Raw genomic sequence first — 18,760 nt, forward strand, 5'->3', positions numbered from 1 at the left:
TTTGGAACCCTTGTACTGGTCAAACCAGGTGGATCCAATCCGGTGATTATTGGGTATTCTTATACAAGTATGTCTTAGGATACGTAAACAACAGCGACAAATCTTGGGATAACTACAAAATATTGGCTTTTAACCATTTTCAAAGCTGCGTACAGTATTCTCCTCCTAAGTTTGAAATCTATGAGTTCAACTCTGAATATTCATGGAGGGTTCTTGATGACGTCTCTCCTAAATTTTTCATTCACTCTAATGGCGTGACTCTCAAGGGAAATGCCTACTGGTACGCTTCAGATAAAGAAGACCCCCTCTTTGTTTTCATACTAAAGTTTGATTTCGCTACCGAGAGATTTGGACGTATGCGTCTCCCTCTATCTTTTAAGAGAACTAGTTATGTTGGTGTGGTTCTCTCAGTTGTTAGAGAAGAGAAACTTGCCTTGTTACAGCAACATGGGGTTGGTATAGATTCATTAAAGATGGATATATGGGTGACCAAAACTAAGATGATCGATGAGGCCAAAGACTTGTCGTGGAGCAACTTCTTAGTAGTGGATTTGGGTAAAGTTATGTTACCAGGACCAGATGTGATGAGCCATATTATAAGTTTCTTGGTTGACGAGAAGAATAAAATGGTTGTGTGTTGTGATACAGAGTTACCAAGTTTGACTGATCCAATGAGGACCATGACAAAATTTTACTTTGCTATAGAGGGTATACAAGTTCATAATTTGATTGTACAAGAACCACAGGGTACTGCTTGGCCATTTCTCGTCAGTTATGTTCCTAGTTTGGTTCAAATTCATTGAGGAGGTATTTACAGGCAAAAGGGTATTTTTTATTTTTATTTTAGTCAATTATAAAATAGGGCTGATTCTGTTAAGTTAATAAACAGAGTAGCTGAATTTTCTTTAATTTTTTTTCGCTTTTGGAAAATACATTTTGGTGATCTACTTAAATACATTGTTTATGAATGCGTAGTGAGCTATATATCCTCGGACTTTTTATTTTCTTCAGAATTAGGTATGTGTGTGTGTGCATATGAAAGCCGAAAACAAAATTGTAGAAAGCTAACAAGGATTTTTAATCAGATAGCAACTTGTAAAAGCTCCTGTATATATATATTCCAAATCGCTAATTTATTGAAGTGTTGCAGAGTTTTTATTAACATAGTAGCTGAATCCTCCTTTACTTTTGCGTTTTGAGAATTTGACGATGTTGGTGATCTTATATTACTCGAATGCATTGTTTGTAACAGCATAAGAACACGATAGATGAACTCTTTTGAACCAGGTTTAGCAACAAGTAAAAATTTCTCGATAACGATCACTTCCTCAGCAAAACTAAGGAGATATTAATGGAGCTCGTTTGTCTTCTTGGAGTACTGCACGCCATCTCTGTTATATTTTAATTATTTATTAATAATACTCATTAAACTATATGCATATCAACAACATATGGTTGACAAAAAAAAAAAAAAACTATGCATATGATAATACTGGGCCGAAAAATGATTATTTCTCTTATTTCAAAGGCAAAAAAGAAGCAAATATTTAAATTTTGAATTAGTGAACCTTACTGGGCCTACACTATAAAACCCATCATACCGTTGAGGACAAAACGCAGGTTTCCTATGCGTTTGCGTTTGTTTTATATTGCCTAAAAAACAAAAATTCACTTTTTATTGGTGGAAAATTCAGAACTGTCCGATTGAAGCACCATCTGAGGAATCAACGGCTAAATAAGAATAATAGCCGTTAGACAAAAAAAAAAAAAAAAAAAAAAATATTCGCATTATTATTATTTTTTTCCCAAATTTTTTGCTCTCTTCTCTTGGTTGGGTCCGTTTTTGAATGAAGAAGAGTTTCTTCGATCGAGAGTGCTGGTGAGGGAAGATTCATGTTAAATAATCTTAAGATTAAATTAAGTGTTTATCAATTTCTCTGTATCGCGACTTTTAGGGTTCATAGATATGTTGTACTGATCTCTCTAGGGTTTTATTTTGGTTGGTTTGAAATCACGGCACGAAACTAGTACAATCGGCTGGGGGCTTCTTCTCTGCAGGATGATTAGAAACTGCGACGGAGGTTTCCGGGAGAGAATTTTAACCGGAGGTTGAGAGATTGCAAGGAGACTTTTGGCGATGATTGTGTGAATCTTCTGGGAAGAAGAGAGCGAGGGCGAAGAACTGATCGGCTTCATCTTCCAGTAGCCGCCATCACTGCGCAGGTAAGAAGAGATCGATGAGAAGCGTTTTGATGTTTTCTTCAATTTGGGATTAATTAAAGTTTTGGTGGTTCAGTTGAAGAAGAAGAAGATTTTAGCTTCTTCGTTTGATTTGTATCTCTGAACGTGAGGGAATACTAATTTCAAAAACAGCATACAGAGACATTTGCCTAATCCGGTATGAGGGATTTTGATGATTATATAGTTGTGGGGTTTAAGGGTTTCCACTAAGTCTGTTGTTTCAGACTTTTAAATTAACGACATTGTTCTTCCGGTTCTATGTGCAGATCGAAAATATCATATATGATTCTAGTGATTGATGGTCTTTGACTCAATACGTCTTCTTTCTCCACTTCAAATTCCCCATCCATAACTGAGAGCCTAATTTTGACCACAAAGTTACAACTTTTTTCTAGATTGGACAGAGATACTAAGGTTTAGACTACTTTAGTTTTCTATCATGTTGCATACTCATTTAAAACAAATTGATCTGTCTCTGTTGACAGATTATATTAATTACTTTTCTGCAGCAAAACCTTCAATCTGCCCTAATGTCTAGGAGGAACAAGGGTTTGGCGCAAGATCTTAAAAGAATTGTATATAATTGTGCTACATCCTTTGTCTTCTGAGGTCATTTCTCGCTAGGCTACTATAAATATAGGTAAATTTTTTTAGTTTATTTTCCACTCGTGCTCCTTGGTCTTTTATATAAGTTGATGTCGGGAAAAGTAACCATGCATAGGAACTAAATATGATATTGTTATACTTCAGGAACCATTCACTCATGGAAAGTCCACTGTTGTGAAAGCTATCTCTGGTGTGCAGGTAAATAGTGACTATGCTTTCTCCTTTTTCACAGTTCAATAAGCACTATGCTAAATTTTACTCACCAGAGGCTCATTCATTGGACTCACGTTCATCATTTGTGTGATTTCCTTACCTTGTGCAGACTGTTCGTTTTAAGAATGAATTTGTGCGTAACATTACCATTAAGCTTGGATAAGCAGATGCCAATCTTTACGAATGTGAGGATGAGAAATGCCCTAGACCAATGTGCTACAAGTGAGTCCTTGCTTCCAACCATGTTTTTCTATCTTCTTGTGTTGAGGTCTAACAACTCTCTGTTGTTTTAGGTCCTACCGAAGTGGAAAGGAAGACACCCCAATTTGTGATGTCCCTGGATTTGAGAACTACAAGATGAAACTATTGAGGCATGTGTCATCCGTGGATTGCCCGGTATGATGAATTTTAAGTTATCGTTATTCTTAATTAAGTACTATTTTCAAATGATAGTATAAGCATTTCCTGTGTCAATGAAAAGATCCCAAGTTTGTTAGACACATGGCAAGAAGCTTTTGGTGGTCTTTCTATTTATCCCATGTATTTTATTTTGGTTGCTTGACTTGAATCTGTTATTTCCTCAGGATATAACAGATTATGATGATGTTAAATACTGTTGCTCGGGAGCCAATGTTTGCTCCAAGTGTTGGCCTTTGATGACAGTTGCTATAAGAGGTATCACAAATGTTTTCTTAACTTTCAACAACTAGAGTTTGTAGTGTTCCTGAGATTTTCCATCCCTATGACTTTTTGTAATATTTATCGCCCCTGTAACGTGAAGATCATTGTGGAGTTCACTGCTTGATCTAGTTTTTGTCAATTTATCATAGCACGTACTTGTAGTCACTCATTTTGGTCATGTCAATTGCAGAGGACTTTGATATCAAATATATTCTCTGGGTCATCAGTGGACGCTGTGGAGTTCACTGTTGGGTTTGTGATGTTAAAGCCCGAAGGTGAAACAAGACCACTAAAACCGTGTCTCTCTTTGCGTGGTCTATGTTAATCGCTTTCCACATTTCATCTTCTCCTTTTTGAATGAAACTCTGCATAATGAACAAAGATCAGCAGTTGCTGAGTACGTCCGTGTTTCTAAGGTGGTGTCCTCAAGAGCTAAATTGTGGTTTATTTTCTAAGTTTTATTGTTTCTGTGACACAGGGGAACAGAAACAATGCAAAAAAAGTTGATCTTATGGGTCATCCTCTTCATCCGTTCCTTGCGTACGGGTTTATCCATCACCTTTTCCTTTCTGATTTCAGAATCACTGTCTTTGTTGCTAATTTCAGTTTGGCTTTTCAGGAGTTACACACAACGCAAACTATATTATCAAGCAAAGGCAAATATGAGAAGATACTTGGATGATAACAAATGAAGGTATGGAAGAGTGATGATCTATTTTTCCAGCGTACATAACTTCCGTTATCTAACACCTGCATATTCAGATAGAAATTTACTTGGGAAATCAATCAAATTCTTCAGGTCCTCATTCCTAGAACCATTACTAAAATCCTGCATGGTGAAAATCACTCATTGCTCTACTTTTACCCACGGTTCTGAATTGATGCGTAGTATGTTTAAGGGTTCAGATACAGTTATTGAAAGAGTTATGTATGTTAATGAAATGTCTGCCGGAAGAAATAGAGAGTTCACACAAGACCAAAAATTGAGAAGTCTAAGGATACATTCAGCTGGTGACTAAGGTATTGAGTTTATTGAAGTTAATAATCCGCTTATTTCAGTCTGAGTTTTGATTTCAGTTTGTAATGCACAATCAGTAGAGCCTCTCCATCTTGTTGTAGTGTTTCCTAATACGTTTGGACAAATGGTTTAGTTATAAAGATTGAGAACAAAAATATTGGTAAATACGTTTATATTTTTGTCAATTTTTTTTATATTTTTCATTATTTGTTAAAAGCAGATGTGATCTTTGTCGCATGAAAACTAGCAATACTTTTCCGTGGATATCTCGTTTTCTTTACTCCTTAGATGCTTTGCACTGTCCAATCTTTCAAATCTATGTAGATATGGTTTCCTCCGTGATGTTGTTGTATCAACCTTTTCACAATGCCGGTTGGTGTTCTAAAACGCGCTAGACGCTCTCTAGACGATAGACGAACGCATAGCGCCTAGTTGTATATGCGGGTGTTTAGGCGGAGCCTAGGCGGATATTTATATATACTAAATAATTATATGTAACATATAAATTATAAAACAGTTATATTTTTAAAGCAGTTATTTATGCAAATTCAGTCATAGTTCATAGCAGCTAAATTTTGATGATAATCCCCTCTAATTTTTACTGAAAAACAATACAAAAAATATAAACAAAAATAATTAAATAATCAAATCATGACAACAGAACATGATTGTTACTCCAACGTAACAATCGATGTATATAATCACTTCATGAGGAATAGCCACGAACAATAAACCAAAGGTATCAGAGGCATCAACAAACTATTACTAGAATAGCATAATATTAAATAATAAAGAAAGAACTGTACCACAAAGATTGCGATACACGAAAGTGACCATGAAGCAGCTTACGTTAAGAAGAAGGTCAATCGGAGTAGAGAGGTAAACCAAAGAGGAACACCGAATAACAGAGAAGAGCAATACAATTTAATGAGCTATGAAAACGAGGTATAGTCAGAGAGATATCAATATTAGTTGGGATTGTATTTAGGGTTTTTTCATTAAGTATTGAGAAACTAGGTTTTTGTCCACTTGAGAAAACGTACAGACAACGTCTCGGCGGTGTTGTATACGCGGACTATGCGGTGCCCAGGCGCCCGCTTTATAACAAAACGCATAACAAGCCATATATGATGTATTCGATACGTTACAAGACCGAATAGAGAATAGGCGGCGCATATACGGGCAAAGCGCCCGCGTTTTAGAACACTGGTAATGAGTATATATATAGTTCCTTATTCCCATTGAACATTGACGTCAACAATCGACAGACCAAACTCGAGATAGAAGGAATGGTTACCATACACCGACGACAAACATCAAGAGAAACCACCACGAATACCGTAACCATTGACTTCATCACGAGCCGTAACCACTGCCATATACCAGAAAAATCATAAATATAGATTAGAAACTATACCACCAAACACCGTTCCGATTACTATATGTGGTAGGGTGCATCGAGGCACAATAGCCACCAAATAATTTTTTTATCACACTTCGATGAATTGAACTAATACAGTAGATTTAAAGGTCTTTCCCGTCTTTTTATTTTACATAATTATAATTAGGAAAACCATCAAAAGACTGATTTAGACTACATTTTTGTATTCACATTACAAAATTAGAATGATTTATTTCCTTTTTTCTTAGGAGTATTTTTTTATTTTAATAATATTCTTTCAATTTTTCCTATTTATTATTTAGTTTGAATTCTTTTGTGATTTCTCCCTATTAATAGAGGTTTTTTCAAATTATACTTTATTTATTGTTACAAGATTTTCATTCATATTATGTTTTACTTGCTTAGTCAATTCAGTCAAGATTGTTGATTTAGATAAAGACTCTTACACGGTACAAGGATGTGTGCATGCTTTGTTGATTTGGTTGTATGAGAGTGTGCCTGGCATTGGAAAACTGTATGGGTTGAGAAGGTCTACGAGTACTGGCATTCCTTTGCTTGATTGGCAATCAACACAGAAAGGTATCAAGATGAATGAATTGATAAAGGATGAGTATTCTAAACATGGACATGTTTGTTTTTGAATTTATGACTACACCATTTGTTTTATAATTTGTCTCTGTTTAGCCTTTTTTCATGTTACGATGAACACTTATATTTTAATTCTATGATATATATAGGTCCGTGTAAAGCATATGGTGGATGTTTCAGAGGATCATATGTATCCTGAATGGAGTGACGATGAAGAGAATAAGGATGCAGCCCTAGACAAATTGATTAATGATATTTTCCATGATTGCTTACCTTCAGATGTTTGGAGAGTTGACACAACAGTGAGCATGGGAAGAAAAAAACGAAAAGCTAAAGGAAATGAGACTGGCGAGTGTCGAAGCAGTGCTAAAAAATTGAAAACGAAAGCTGATTTCTCAATCGATGAAGAAAGAGAAAAAGATGTAATGAAGAAGGAGAAGAAAGGCAAGGAACATATGGAGGTTAGTTATTTATTCACTTGCATATTCAATATTGTTTCTTAAGTTATTATTAACAGTTCTATAAACACATGCTTATTTCTTAAGTTATTAAAACACATGTTTCTTAAGTTATTATTCACTTGCATATTCAATATTGTTTCTTAAGTAATATAGTAACAATTAAATCATTGCAGGATGTTGAAGATGAGAGAAAAAGCTTGTTGGATATTTGGAGGATGATAGAAAAAATGAATGAGTCAATTAGCGACTTGGGCAAAAATTTAATCAGTAGGATGGATGCATTAGAAGGTAAATTTGAAGCTTTTGTTGAGAAGAGAATGGTTGTGTTAGATGAGAAGCTTAGTGATAGGATTAGAATGGTGGAGGTAGATTTGAAAGGGATGAAAGAAACAAAACCCACTAATGTCCCAGTTGATTCGACTTCAAACAACAATGAAGAGGATGAGGCTAATAGTCATCAGCCAGTAAGTTTTATTTTGGTATTTAATTTGCAGTTGTTTAATTTTGTCTCCAATATTGTAATACGATTTCATTATGTCATTTTTTTCAATCTTTGCAGTCTTGGATGGTAGAGATGAAAGAGACATCGAAAGATGAATTTCCAGTCCCTCAAGTGGTGAAAAAGACAAACACTGTGAGTAATAAAAAGAAGAAGTCAGAAACTGAAGTATCTGCTGATCTTCCTCTGTGTGAGCAGACTTATGTCAGTCAAGATCATCAGAAGAACTTAGTGGGTGATGTTTTAAAGAAACTTGGTCGCAAGAATGTTCGGCCAGCTGCTGTCAAAGTTGAAAAGAAGAAGGGAAAGAGGCCAGCTGCTGATGGTAGTGAACTTGAAGATATTACTGACAAAGTTGTTGCTCTTGATACAAAAATGGCTTCTAGTTCAGAAGATACATGGGATGACCCTCAACAACAGTTGGTTAGTAAAAGGCTTGATGCAACATTGACACAACTTGGAGAGCATTTAAAAAATTTGGATGGAGATACGACACTAGCAAAACGAGTTCCGCAGTTGGCGAAATCTCAAAAGTATCCATTTGTTGGTAACTCTACTGTGAAACGAATAATCTCTTCCAACGTGTCTTATGATCATCTAAAGCCAGCTGAAGATGCTAAATTACAGAAACTTATGGATTTCCTGAAGCTTGATGAGTAAGTATTATCTTTAGCTTTATGATACTTTGTACACATTAGCCTTATGTCGGTTTACATGTTCTTGATGAGTAAGTATTATGCTTTGTATTTCCTATTAGTACACATTAGCCTTATGTCGGTTTACATGTTTACAGGGAGACACCTTTGCAAACTGGGAATCCAGATGTTAGATTTTATTGGCAGATTATGACACCAAGATTGGACTGGCCTAGTTTTGATTATGGATGGTTGAAAGACTTTGTAAGTGTATACATATTGGTTTCTATTGGCTTTTTTTTGTGGTGTTGTTATGATCATTTCTAACGTGAATTTGCTTGTAATGTAGCACATGGGCGCTGCCATGAAGATGTTCCGCAACAGATTCATCCGTGATCCTTCTCAGTACCCTAACCAATGCATAGCCTTTTTGGATCAAGATATGCTCTCATCACTATTGAGAGATTTCGACCAGTTTGCACTTTCACGAAGAAATTTCTTGTTCAGAGACATGTACTTGGAACACTACAATGGTTTAGCTCCTGTTGACTCGCAGACAAAGAAGAAGTGGTACGTTGATGTGGATCATTTATACGCTTGCCTTTTTGTCAACAAAAATCATTGGGTGGCTCTGGATATTGACTTGCCAGCTAGAACCATATACGTGTATGATAGCATTCCATCCTTGGTGAAAGATTCTGATGTGGTGAAAGAATGCATTGCACTTAGGCGAATGATCCCTGCATTGTTAAGTCAAGCAATTCCTCCACAGGTTCGCAAGAAGAGCTATGCCATGCTAGAGGTGAAACGAGTGACACAAGGTGTGCCATTGAATAAAGATCCAGGCGATTGTGGTGTGTTTGCTCTAAAGTATATTGAGTGCTTGGCCCTTGGGAAAAAATTTGATGGGATATGCGATGAGAACATCCCGGCGATTCGGATAAAACTTGCATGTGAGTTATTTGATGAAGTTGGTGAGAGTATTGGCCATAGAATGACTACTATTTTGTCTCAGCCTAATCAGTTTGTAATACCCCACCTTATTGATGAATCCCTCACTTCATTGATGAGTGATGAGTGATAGTTTGTTTTGAGTTTAAAACCTTTTATGGTGGTGTCTTTGTTTTTGTTGTAATTCATGTTTACTAACGATCATGTGGAATTCATGTTTACAAACGATCATGTGGAATTCATGTTTACTAACGATCATGTATTTGTTTTGGGTTTAAAACCTTAGTTTACTAACGATCATGTCTTCGTTTTGGTTAAGTGTTGTAAGTCAAGTCTTGTTTTATGTTTAAGGCATTGAATTTGATTTTGAGAAACCTGCAGTTTTTGAGAAACCTGCAGTTTTAAGTCAAGTCTAGTTAAGTCTAGAGCCTCTTAGTCAAGTCTGGTTAAGTCTAAGTCCTTTTACTCAAGTCTGGTTAAGTCCTTAAGTCAAGTCTAGTTAAGTCTAGAGCCTCTTAGTCAAGTCTGGTTAAGTCTAAGTCCTTTTACTCAAGTCTGGTTAAGTCCTTAAGTCAAGTCTAGTTAAGTCTAGAGCCTCTTAGTCAAGTCTGGTTAAGTCTAAGTCCTTTTACTCAAGTCTGGTTAAGTCCTTAAGTCAAGTCTAGTTAAGTCTAGAGCCTCAAACCTGCAGTCTCGTTAGCATCGAGAATTCTTGCTGTCTTGCTATTATTTTTGCAAACCAAAAATATTACAGTCGAAACTAAAACAAAATCGAAGATAGTTTAACAATTACCAGAAGTGTATTCGAAGGGCAAAACAAAAACAAAAACACAAACTAAACTGAAAATGATACTCTAGTTATTACATGTCTTTCGATTATGTCCTACTTGATTGCAATTACCACAAGTGTATTGTTTTCTTGGTTTTTTCCTTTTCATAGCAATCTCCAAAGCAGACTTAATTCTTGAATTCTTTGGCCTTCCAGGTTTGTTATTAGGTATCGGTGGTTAAACAACCTTGCTCACAACTTGTTCAGGAACTGGTGTACCAAATCTCGTGGCATGATGGCAGCTGCATAGGAATCACACAAGTAGCTTCTACGGAAATAAGGATGACACATCCTTATTCGAGATATGTTCCTCTTTTCACAAGCCGCAATCGCATGTGCACAAGGCAACTTCTCCAAGTCAAACCTGCGACATGTACACCTTCTATATTTCAAATTTACAACGTGGAGAGATGATCCACTTGTAACTTGTACTTGATTAGCATCTATCTCTTGCACAGTAAGTAGCTTAGCATACTCTACACGACTCTGTAAAACAACATAAAATCATTATTAGTTTAACAACAAGTTATGATTAGAGAATATATACGACAATAAGAAGAGAATATATACCTGTAGAACTTTCTCAACACCACGAGTTAGAGATGTAGTCATTTTTAATGCATCATTCCTTCGATCTGAAAACCATCTAGTCATCATGGACCTAATTGTTTCTAACAGTTCCACAATAGGATAACTTCTAGCGTGTGACATCACCTTATTCATTGATTCTGCAATGTTACTAGTAAGCAAGTTGTACCTATCACTAGGGAAATGTGCACGTGTCCAGAGTCGCACATCTGCTTGGACAAGGTAATGATGAAGTGCAGGGTTCAAAGCTTCAATCTGATCAAAAATGGTTTGAAAATCGACTACTCTGTAAGCATTCGACGCCTTCTTAACCAAACCAAATGCTTCCCGACCTTTAAATCGAACCAATATATTTTTGTACAAATGGTATGTACATATTCCCCTACTAGACTTCGGATAAACCTCCTTAATTGCTTTTCCAATAGATTTGTGCCTATCAGAAATTATGGCTAGACCTTCGTCATCTGGTATCACACACCGGAGTTGTTTGAAAAACCAGTCCCATGATTCATCATTTTCTGTATCTGATGTAAGAACGGGAGCTGAATTACCGGCTGTAGCAGTAGCTGAAGTACTACATGACAGACTTCTTGATGTACAACCTGAAGAACTTCCCGATAAACTGCCTGAAGTACTTTTTGGAGAGAACCAGCTTGTACCAGTTGAGGAGAACTATGATATCCTTCCTATATGTGCAAGAATCAGAAACAAACATACTTTGGAGCTGACCACTGGAACTAGAAGTGATGCGGACCTTCAATGGGCTGAAAGATCATATCTTTGGAATGGGACCGTTGCACTCTTTTTCCCTTATCTAGGGTTTGTCCCAATGGGTTTACCTAGAAAGGTTTTTAATGAGGCAACATCCTTCCACATACCTTCCTACATATATTCTATGGAAGATGATCAAAGAAAGCCACCCTTGTTTCGAGCTAGTTCAAGACATGGTTCAGAGAGCCTTTCTGCAAGTCAATCATCACTCAAAATGGATCTTTCCATAAATGGCTCAAACCAACGCATCCCTTGGCGTCCTGGAGAGCTTCTATATCATTTGGAGACTTCACCACACATCTTAGGATGCACCCCACCTCACTTGACAAAGCCAAAGTGCAACTTTCCTTATTTGGATCTGTTTGTCTTTATGACACAGCGGCCTTTTCCTTATTCAGTGTTGCGCCTTTGTGAGACTTTCAAGACCATCCAGAAGCTTCCTAGAATGTATCTAGACGTCCCAAGAAGCCACAACTTCGGCCCCAAGTTATCAAGACTCAAGGTGCATCACAACTTTCCAGATTTGGCCGATATTCTCATTCAATTTTCAACGACCATAATTATCATTAATTGTGGAGATTTCTTTCTTTATTTCAGCATATAGATGTTGTAATTGAGCCTCTATATAAGCTCTATCACGTTTTACCTTTGAAGACACGTTTTTGCATAATAAGAAATTTCAGTTTGCTTCAACACTTTGTGTCTTGAATCAAATCCTTGTTCCTGCGAGTTCTAGGTAGTTTGTGGAATCAAACAACTTAGGTTTCGTGTAGAGTCTCTGATCCTCGCGAGGAATAGCCCTTGGATCATATTCTCTAGCCCTTGGTGTTGTGGAAACAGCATCAACCCGGTTACTCTCCATCATATCGCTTCCGCCCAAGCTTCTAAGTCTTTGAGTCCGTGAGTCTTGTCTTGGTGGATTCCGAGACTGGTATCATTGGTATCAGAGCTTAAACGCTCCTATCTTACCAGGTTATTTCGTTCCTTGTTTTGTTTTTTGTTTTTATTCAGTTTTAAAATTTCATACAAAAAACCATAAAAAGTCTATATTCGTTTGTTATTTTGCTTGAATTTTATAAAATTAAAAAAAAAAAAAAAAAACTCGTAAAAATTATTTTCTTTCTGTTTTAGCTTATTTAAAGTCTTAAAAACCCATAAAAATTTTTGTTGTTAATTTTAAAATTTGTTTGCTATTTCTGATTTGAATTCTGTTCCGATCTGTCTCAGTTTTTTGTTGTTTGGCTTAGTTCAAATATCTATTGATCTCTCTTGTTTATCTTTGAATTTTGCAAGGAACTATGGGTGACGAAAATCCTATCACACTAGAGACCATCATGACTACGCTCACTACCATGAACGTCAACATGACAACCATGTCAACACGGCTCACCCAACTGGAGCAAATGAATCAGAATGCACCACTACTCGTCCAAGGAAGGAACCTGCAGCCTGAAGCTCAAGGAGGCAACTATGATCCTCATCAAGAAGAGGAACCATCAGACTTACAACCTCAACAGCAGCATGTGGCCTTTGATCAACCCAATCGAAGAGCTCAAGGAGACCGAAACCGTGTTCGTGAAGATGAGAGAAACCTACCACCTGAAGTGAAGCTCACTGCACCTACCTTTGCGGGAAAAATTGATCCTTCAGCTTACTTGGAATGGGAAAAGAGGATGGAGCACCTCTTTGAGTATTATCACTACACAGAGCCAAAGAAGATAGCCCTAGCTGTTGCAAGTCTCACGGATCATGCACTAGCTTGGTGGGACAGAGAAGTAGCTGAGAAGAGGAGGCTTAGATACCAACAAATCACACGCTGGCGTGACATGAAGTTTGAGCTTCGCAAAAGGTATGTACCACCTCATTATTACCGCGATTTACTAAAACAATTTCGTGCTTTGTTTCAGGGATCTAGGAGTGTAGAAGAGTATTATGAGGAATTTGAACTCATAAGAAGCCGTCTCGAGCTTGAGGAGACCGAGGAGTCTCTCATGTCCCAGTTTGTAGATGGCCTCCAAGATCGTATACAACGCAAAGTGGAGACGCAGCCCTACCACTCCTTACAGGAAGTTCTACATCTCGCCATGCAACGTGAGCAACAAATAAAAAAAAAAAGACAAATCCCCGGACTAAAGCCAAAGACACCTCGTGGAGCCAGCCACAACCCACAATGGTTCAAGCACCACCACCGCAAACTATAGACAAAGGAAAATCCATTGTTGTTGATTCTCGTTTCAAATCAAATGTTCACCGTGCCGAGCAAGGTAAGTCCTCTAACCCTCAAAGATCATATGAAATAATTTGTTATAAATGCCAAGGCAGGGGACATGTGGCGAAAGAGTGCCCCAACAAGCGAGTCATGGTGATCACCACCGACGGTTATGACTCACAAGATGAAGTCGATCCAGTGCAAGCCGATGCAACCACCATCTATGCCGATGAAGGCGAGCTGCTAGTCATACAAAGAGTACTCTCAGCCCAACAAACAACGAATGAGCCTGAACAAAGAGAAAACTTGTTTCATTCTCGTTGCACCATCAAGGATAAGGTATGTCACTTAATTGTGGATAGTGGTTCCTGCACTAATATTGCTAGTGTTACTCTTATTGAGAAGCTAGGACTCAACACCACTAATCACCCGAGGCCGTATAAGCTCAAATGGCTTAATGACAAAGAGGAGATAAAGGTGTCAAAACAAGTCGAAGTGCCATTCTCTATCAGAAAATACCAAGATCAAGTCTTGTGTGATGTTGCACCCATGCAAGCTGGGCATGTTCTACTTGGTAGACCTTGGCAATATGATCGTGATGTCCAACATAACGGGCGTACCAATCACTATTCATTTAGCCTCAACAACAGCAAGTTTACTCTTGCTCCATTAGACCAAAAAGAAGTTCGTGCAATGCAAGCAAAATCAAAGGTATGTGCTAATACACGGTTTAGTTGCTATGTTGATAAGTCCTATTTTCCTCCAATCACGGATATGACGCACTTGTCTTTGCCAAAAGACCCACTTTCAGATTTTGGAGCTAAAAAGGAGCAACTTATAACACCCCATGGTGTATCTATCACGGTGAACCACACGCCTACACTAGAGTTGAATGACGCAAAAGGAGTCTACCACTCAATGCTGCTCCAAGATGAACCACCTGATGCACCAATCCGCCATCAAGCAAAGCAATACCAAGGTAAGACTTTAGAGTCCCAAAACCGCATGAAAGCTAACTTGCTTTCTCTTGATGCAGATAAAATAGTTTCGAGGTCGAAACTCATTCAAGGGGGAGGGGATGATGTAAGAACGGGAGCTGAATTACCGGCTGTAGCAGTAGCTGAAGTACTACATGACAGACTTCTTGATGTACAACCTGAAGAACTTCCCGATAACCTGCCTGAAGTACTTTTTGGAGAGAACCAGCTTGTACCAGTTGAGGAGAACTATGATATCCTTCCGATATGTGCAAGAATCAGAAACAAACATACTTTGGAGCTGACCACTGGAACTAGAAGTGATGCGGACCTTCAACGGGCTGAAAGATCATATCTTTGGAATGGGACCGTTGCACTCTTTTTCCCTTATCTAGGGTTTGTCCCAATGGGTTTACCTAGAAAGGTTTTTAATGAGGCAACATCCTTCCACATACCTTCCTACATATATTCTATGGAAGATGATCAAAGAAAGCCACCCTTGTTTCGAGCTAGTTCAAGACATGGTTCAGAGAGCCTTTCTGCAAGTCAATCATCACTCAAAATGGATCTTTCCATAAATGGCTCAAACCAACGCATCCCTTGGCGTCCTGGAGAGCTTCTATATCATTTGGAGACTTCACCACACATCTTAGGATGCACCCCACCTCACTTGACAAAGCCAAAGTGCAACTTTCCTTATTTGGATCTGTTTGTCTTTATGACACAGCGGCCTTTTCCTTATTCAGTGTTGCGCCTTTGTGAGACTTTCAAGACCATCCAGAAGCTTCCTAGAATGTATCTAGACGTCCCAAGAAGCCACAACTTCGGCCCCAAGTTATCAAGACTCAAGGTGCATCACAACTTTCCAGATTTGGCCGATATTCTCATTCAATTTTCAACGACCATAATTATCATTAATTGTGGAGATTTCTTTCTTTATTTCAGCATATAGATGTTGTAATTGAGCCTCTATATAAGCTCTATCACGTTTTACCTTTGAAGACACGTTTTTGCATAATAAGAAATTTCAGTTTGCTTTAACACTTTGTGTCTTGAATCAAATCCTTGTTCCTGCGAGTTCTAGGTAGTTTGTGGAATCAAACAACTTAGGTTTCGTGTAGAGTCTCTGATCCTCGCGAGGAATAGCCCTTGGATCATATTCTCTAGCCCTTGGTGTTGTGGAATCAGCATCAACCCGGTTACTCTCCATCATATCGCTTCCGCCCAAGCTTCTAAGTCTTTGAGTCCGTGAGTCTTGTCTTGGTGATTCCGAGACTGGTATCAGTATCAACCACGGTCCATGCTATAGGAAAAATCTGAAAATTGCCATCTTGAGCTGTGGCCGTCAGAAGTGTCCCTTTGTATTTTCCTTGTAAAAAAGTACCATCAACAACCAACACTTTCCTCATGAAAGGAAATCCATTCAAGCTTGCACCATAAGCTAGAAACAAGTACTTAAATCTATCAGCATCATCAAGTTCAAGCTGCATATATGTTCCTGGATTTGCCTTCTTTAACATGTACAAGTAAGTATTTAGCTGCATATAACCACTCTCTGGACTACCCCTAACCAATTCACGAGCATGTCGTAATGTCCGATACGCCTTCCAGTATTCCATCTGCAAAACGAATTATTAACGATAACTTTAGCTAAAACTGTGTTAAAAATATTGAATCTTAAACCAAGCAATGTACCTTGATCTGGAAGCGTTTGTTTAACGCTTCTACAACATGCATTGGCAATACCTTCGGCCCAACTCCACCAACGAAATCCTTGTACAACGCTCCTAGAATCTCATGAGTTGCTTGTCGGGTACGTGAAAAACGCTCTGTCACTGAACATGTATGTTGTGAAATAAACACACAGACATGAAACGTTGGATAGTCTTTTCCTGTTGTAGCTCTCACCCTCCACTTACAACCTTTTACCCAGCATTTGACAATTAGCAACCTTGGGTTCGATTTATATTTGTAGTAATCAAACTTCTCTACTACGGTTAGTATTTTCAATCGTGTCTCCAAATGCTTCTTTGTTTCATAACATTGACCAACAGCTAACTTAAGAGAAGACAAGTCTAACTTTGCATAATTATCATCTTCCTTCTGTTCTTCAATGAATATACCTGAACTTGTCTTCTTATTTGGTGAAATAGCAGTAGGTTTTTCTTCTTCTTCTTCTGGTGAAATCCCATACATGCTAAAATTTTCATCATCGGAATCTGTTCCATCAGAATCATCACAGTAATCAAATCTCATTTCTTCATCGTCCACTTCTGAATCTTCATTAGTAATGTCTCCGTCAGCCAATTCAGTATCTACTTCCACCAACAAATTATCATCTCTGGCTCTTTTTCTCGATCCACTCTTAACTTTAGCCGTCACTTCAACACAAAGTCGAAGTGTGTCGCTCTTCAATTGCTTTAGAAAACCATGAAACTGTCGAGAATTGGTGATAAATACTGGTGGTGTATCGCTCGGTAAGTTTTGTAATAACACCTTCGAAATCTTGTAACTCAACCCAATATCATATATTTTCTTATCCAAACCGTAATCTTCATACACCAATTGGATACAATCATCGTAACTCATTTGGTTGTTACACTCTAGAATACGACCCCCTCTCTTATTATCAACAACAAACAACCACTTGACTTCATCAAAGATCCATTTGCCACAGACCACAATCACGTGATCCATGCCAAACCCAAAAAAGAAAAATCGTTTAGAAGATTGAAAAGGAGAGATTTAATTGACTGTGAACCCAAAAGGAAAAAACGATGTTCAATGGAGTATAGAGGCGCCGTCGTGCTATAGATGGAGAAAAAATAGGAAACCGTTTAGGGAAAACCCTAAAAAATTAATGTTTACGTGACATACATGGAAACAAAAATAAAAAGTCTGCCACACCTACAATAAGTCTGTCAATGTTTAGTTCAAAAAAAAATCTGTCAGTATATAAAAATTAAAAACTGTCATAACCAAAAGAAATGACTCGAACAAACAAAAAAACCTGTCACAACATTAAACAAATTTGTAAGGTCATTCTAGCAATTTTTATTTTCCTTAAATAAATCTGTCATTAAACGACAGATTATTGGAAAAATAATCAAAAACTGCCATAACATAAAATAAATCTGCCATAACGTGCTACAAAGTGTAGGTCAAACTAGCAATTTCAAATTTTGATTAAAAATCTGCTATCTCTCTGCAGATTATTGGTAAAATTATTAAAATCTGTTGTAACTAAAAATAAATCTGTTATCAATAAACGTCAAACTAGTAATTTTTTTTTCCTCAAAAAATCTGTCAAGTTACAACAGATATTTAGTTTAAGAAAAAAAACTGTAACAACTAAAATAAAAAGTCAGCCACAAATTATAACAAACCGGCTGAAATAATAACAAGTCTGTTGTCTCGTTTAAAAAAGTCTGCCGTTTCGAACAAAATCAGCCGTAAAAAAAAACTGTCACAACTGATTTTTAAAAGTCTGTCAACCAAAATAAATCTGCCAAAGTAAATCTGCCATTTAAAAAAAAACATGTGACAATCAAATTAATCTGTCACCACATACCACAGATTTTATAATTTTCCCTCTCCTAATCGCTGGAAAATATTATAAGGGTATTATGGTATTTTTTTTTCCTAATTAACCCAATTGACTTTAATATTTTAAGAGTTAATCTAGCAATTATTCCCTTGTTTTGGGTTAATCTAGTAACTTTCCCTTAATTATAATTCAAAAAATTATTCTCTAGATTTCTTCTTTATAAGTAGTAGATTTTAGATTTAATTTCAATTTATGTTAGTAAATTGTACCTTATATGACTATAACTGAAATCACAGTGATAAGATTCGAATCATAATCCCATGATTATAAATCCTCCAAAATCTTAGTTTGAATACACCTCCCAAAGTGTTAAAATATGTTATTTACAAGTTACGTACAACAATGACAAAATACTCAAATCTTGCAACATAATATTTACAACTTTATACCACAAAATGATGAAATGAACTTTATGTTGACCTTTTTCCTAATCTCTCCAGTCAGATCATCGTACTAGCGATACAAAGACTGGTATTCGTTGTAG

General features: G+C 37.1%; 3 protein-coding genes and 1 pseudogene across 7 annotated transcripts in view; 3 read left to right on the forward strand and 1 right to left on the reverse strand.

The window, feature by feature from the left end:
* LOC147948951 (putative F-box protein At3g17265) overlaps positions 1 to 803 on the forward strand; it is a 2,172-nt gene extending 1,369 nt beyond the window's left edge. The window contains exon 2 of the mRNA XM_087469342.1: positions 29 to 803. Within this exon, the coding sequence (XP_087325468.1) occupies positions 29 to 803 (775 nt within the window). The remainder of the gene's footprint in view (positions 1 to 28) is intronic.
* A 981-nt stretch (positions 804 to 1,784) lies between these two features.
* On the forward strand, positions 1,785 to 4,944 carry LOC147948952 (uncharacterized). Of its 5 annotated transcripts, none has more exons than XR_015580922.1 (13): positions 1,799 to 1,879; positions 2,029 to 2,223; positions 2,297 to 2,398; positions 2,508 to 2,655; positions 2,751 to 2,881; positions 2,992 to 3,045; positions 3,170 to 3,282; positions 3,354 to 3,456; positions 3,645 to 3,735; positions 3,932 to 4,138; positions 4,220 to 4,281; positions 4,361 to 4,435; positions 4,541 to 4,944. XR_015580922.1 is itself a non-coding variant. In XM_087486541.1 (13 exons), the coding sequence occupies exons 7-12, from the start codon at positions 3,272 to 3,274 to the stop codon at positions 4,405 to 4,407; spliced, it is 399 nt and encodes a 132-aa protein (XP_087342667.1). In that variant the 5' UTR covers positions 1,799 to 1,879; positions 2,029 to 2,223; positions 2,297 to 2,398; positions 2,508 to 2,655; positions 2,751 to 2,881; positions 2,992 to 3,045; positions 3,170 to 3,271; the 3' UTR covers positions 4,408 to 4,435; positions 4,541 to 4,944. The 5 variants fall into 5 exon arrangements, 2 of the variants coding, with proteins under 2 accessions (XP_087342667.1, XP_087342663.1); XM_087486541.1 differs by having other exon boundaries at positions 3,932 to 4,016; XR_015580927.1 differs by having other exon boundaries at positions 1,785 to 1,879; positions 2,059 to 2,223; positions 3,932 to 4,281.
* A 2,646-nt stretch (positions 4,945 to 7,590) lies between these two features.
* On the forward strand, positions 7,591 to 8,369 carry LOC104754548 (uncharacterized). Its single transcript, XM_010476768.3, has 2 exons — positions 7,591 to 7,674; positions 7,770 to 8,369. Exons 1-2 carry the CDS (start codon positions 7,591 to 7,593, stop codon positions 8,367 to 8,369), a joined length of 684 nt encoding a protein of 227 aa, XP_010475070.3.
* Positions 8,370 to 9,966: 1,597 nt separating this feature from the next.
* LOC147948953 (uncharacterized) lies at positions 9,967 to 17,366 on the reverse strand (annotated as a pseudogene).
* Positions 17,367 to 18,760: the final 1,394 nt, after the last annotated feature.

This window comes from Camelina sativa, chromosome 2, assembly GCF_030686135.1.
Source record: "Camelina sativa cultivar CO46 ecotype springtype chromosome 2, ASM3068613v1".
In the NCBI taxonomy this organism is placed as follows: domain Eukaryota; kingdom Viridiplantae; phylum Streptophyta; class Magnoliopsida; order Brassicales; family Brassicaceae; genus Camelina; species Camelina sativa.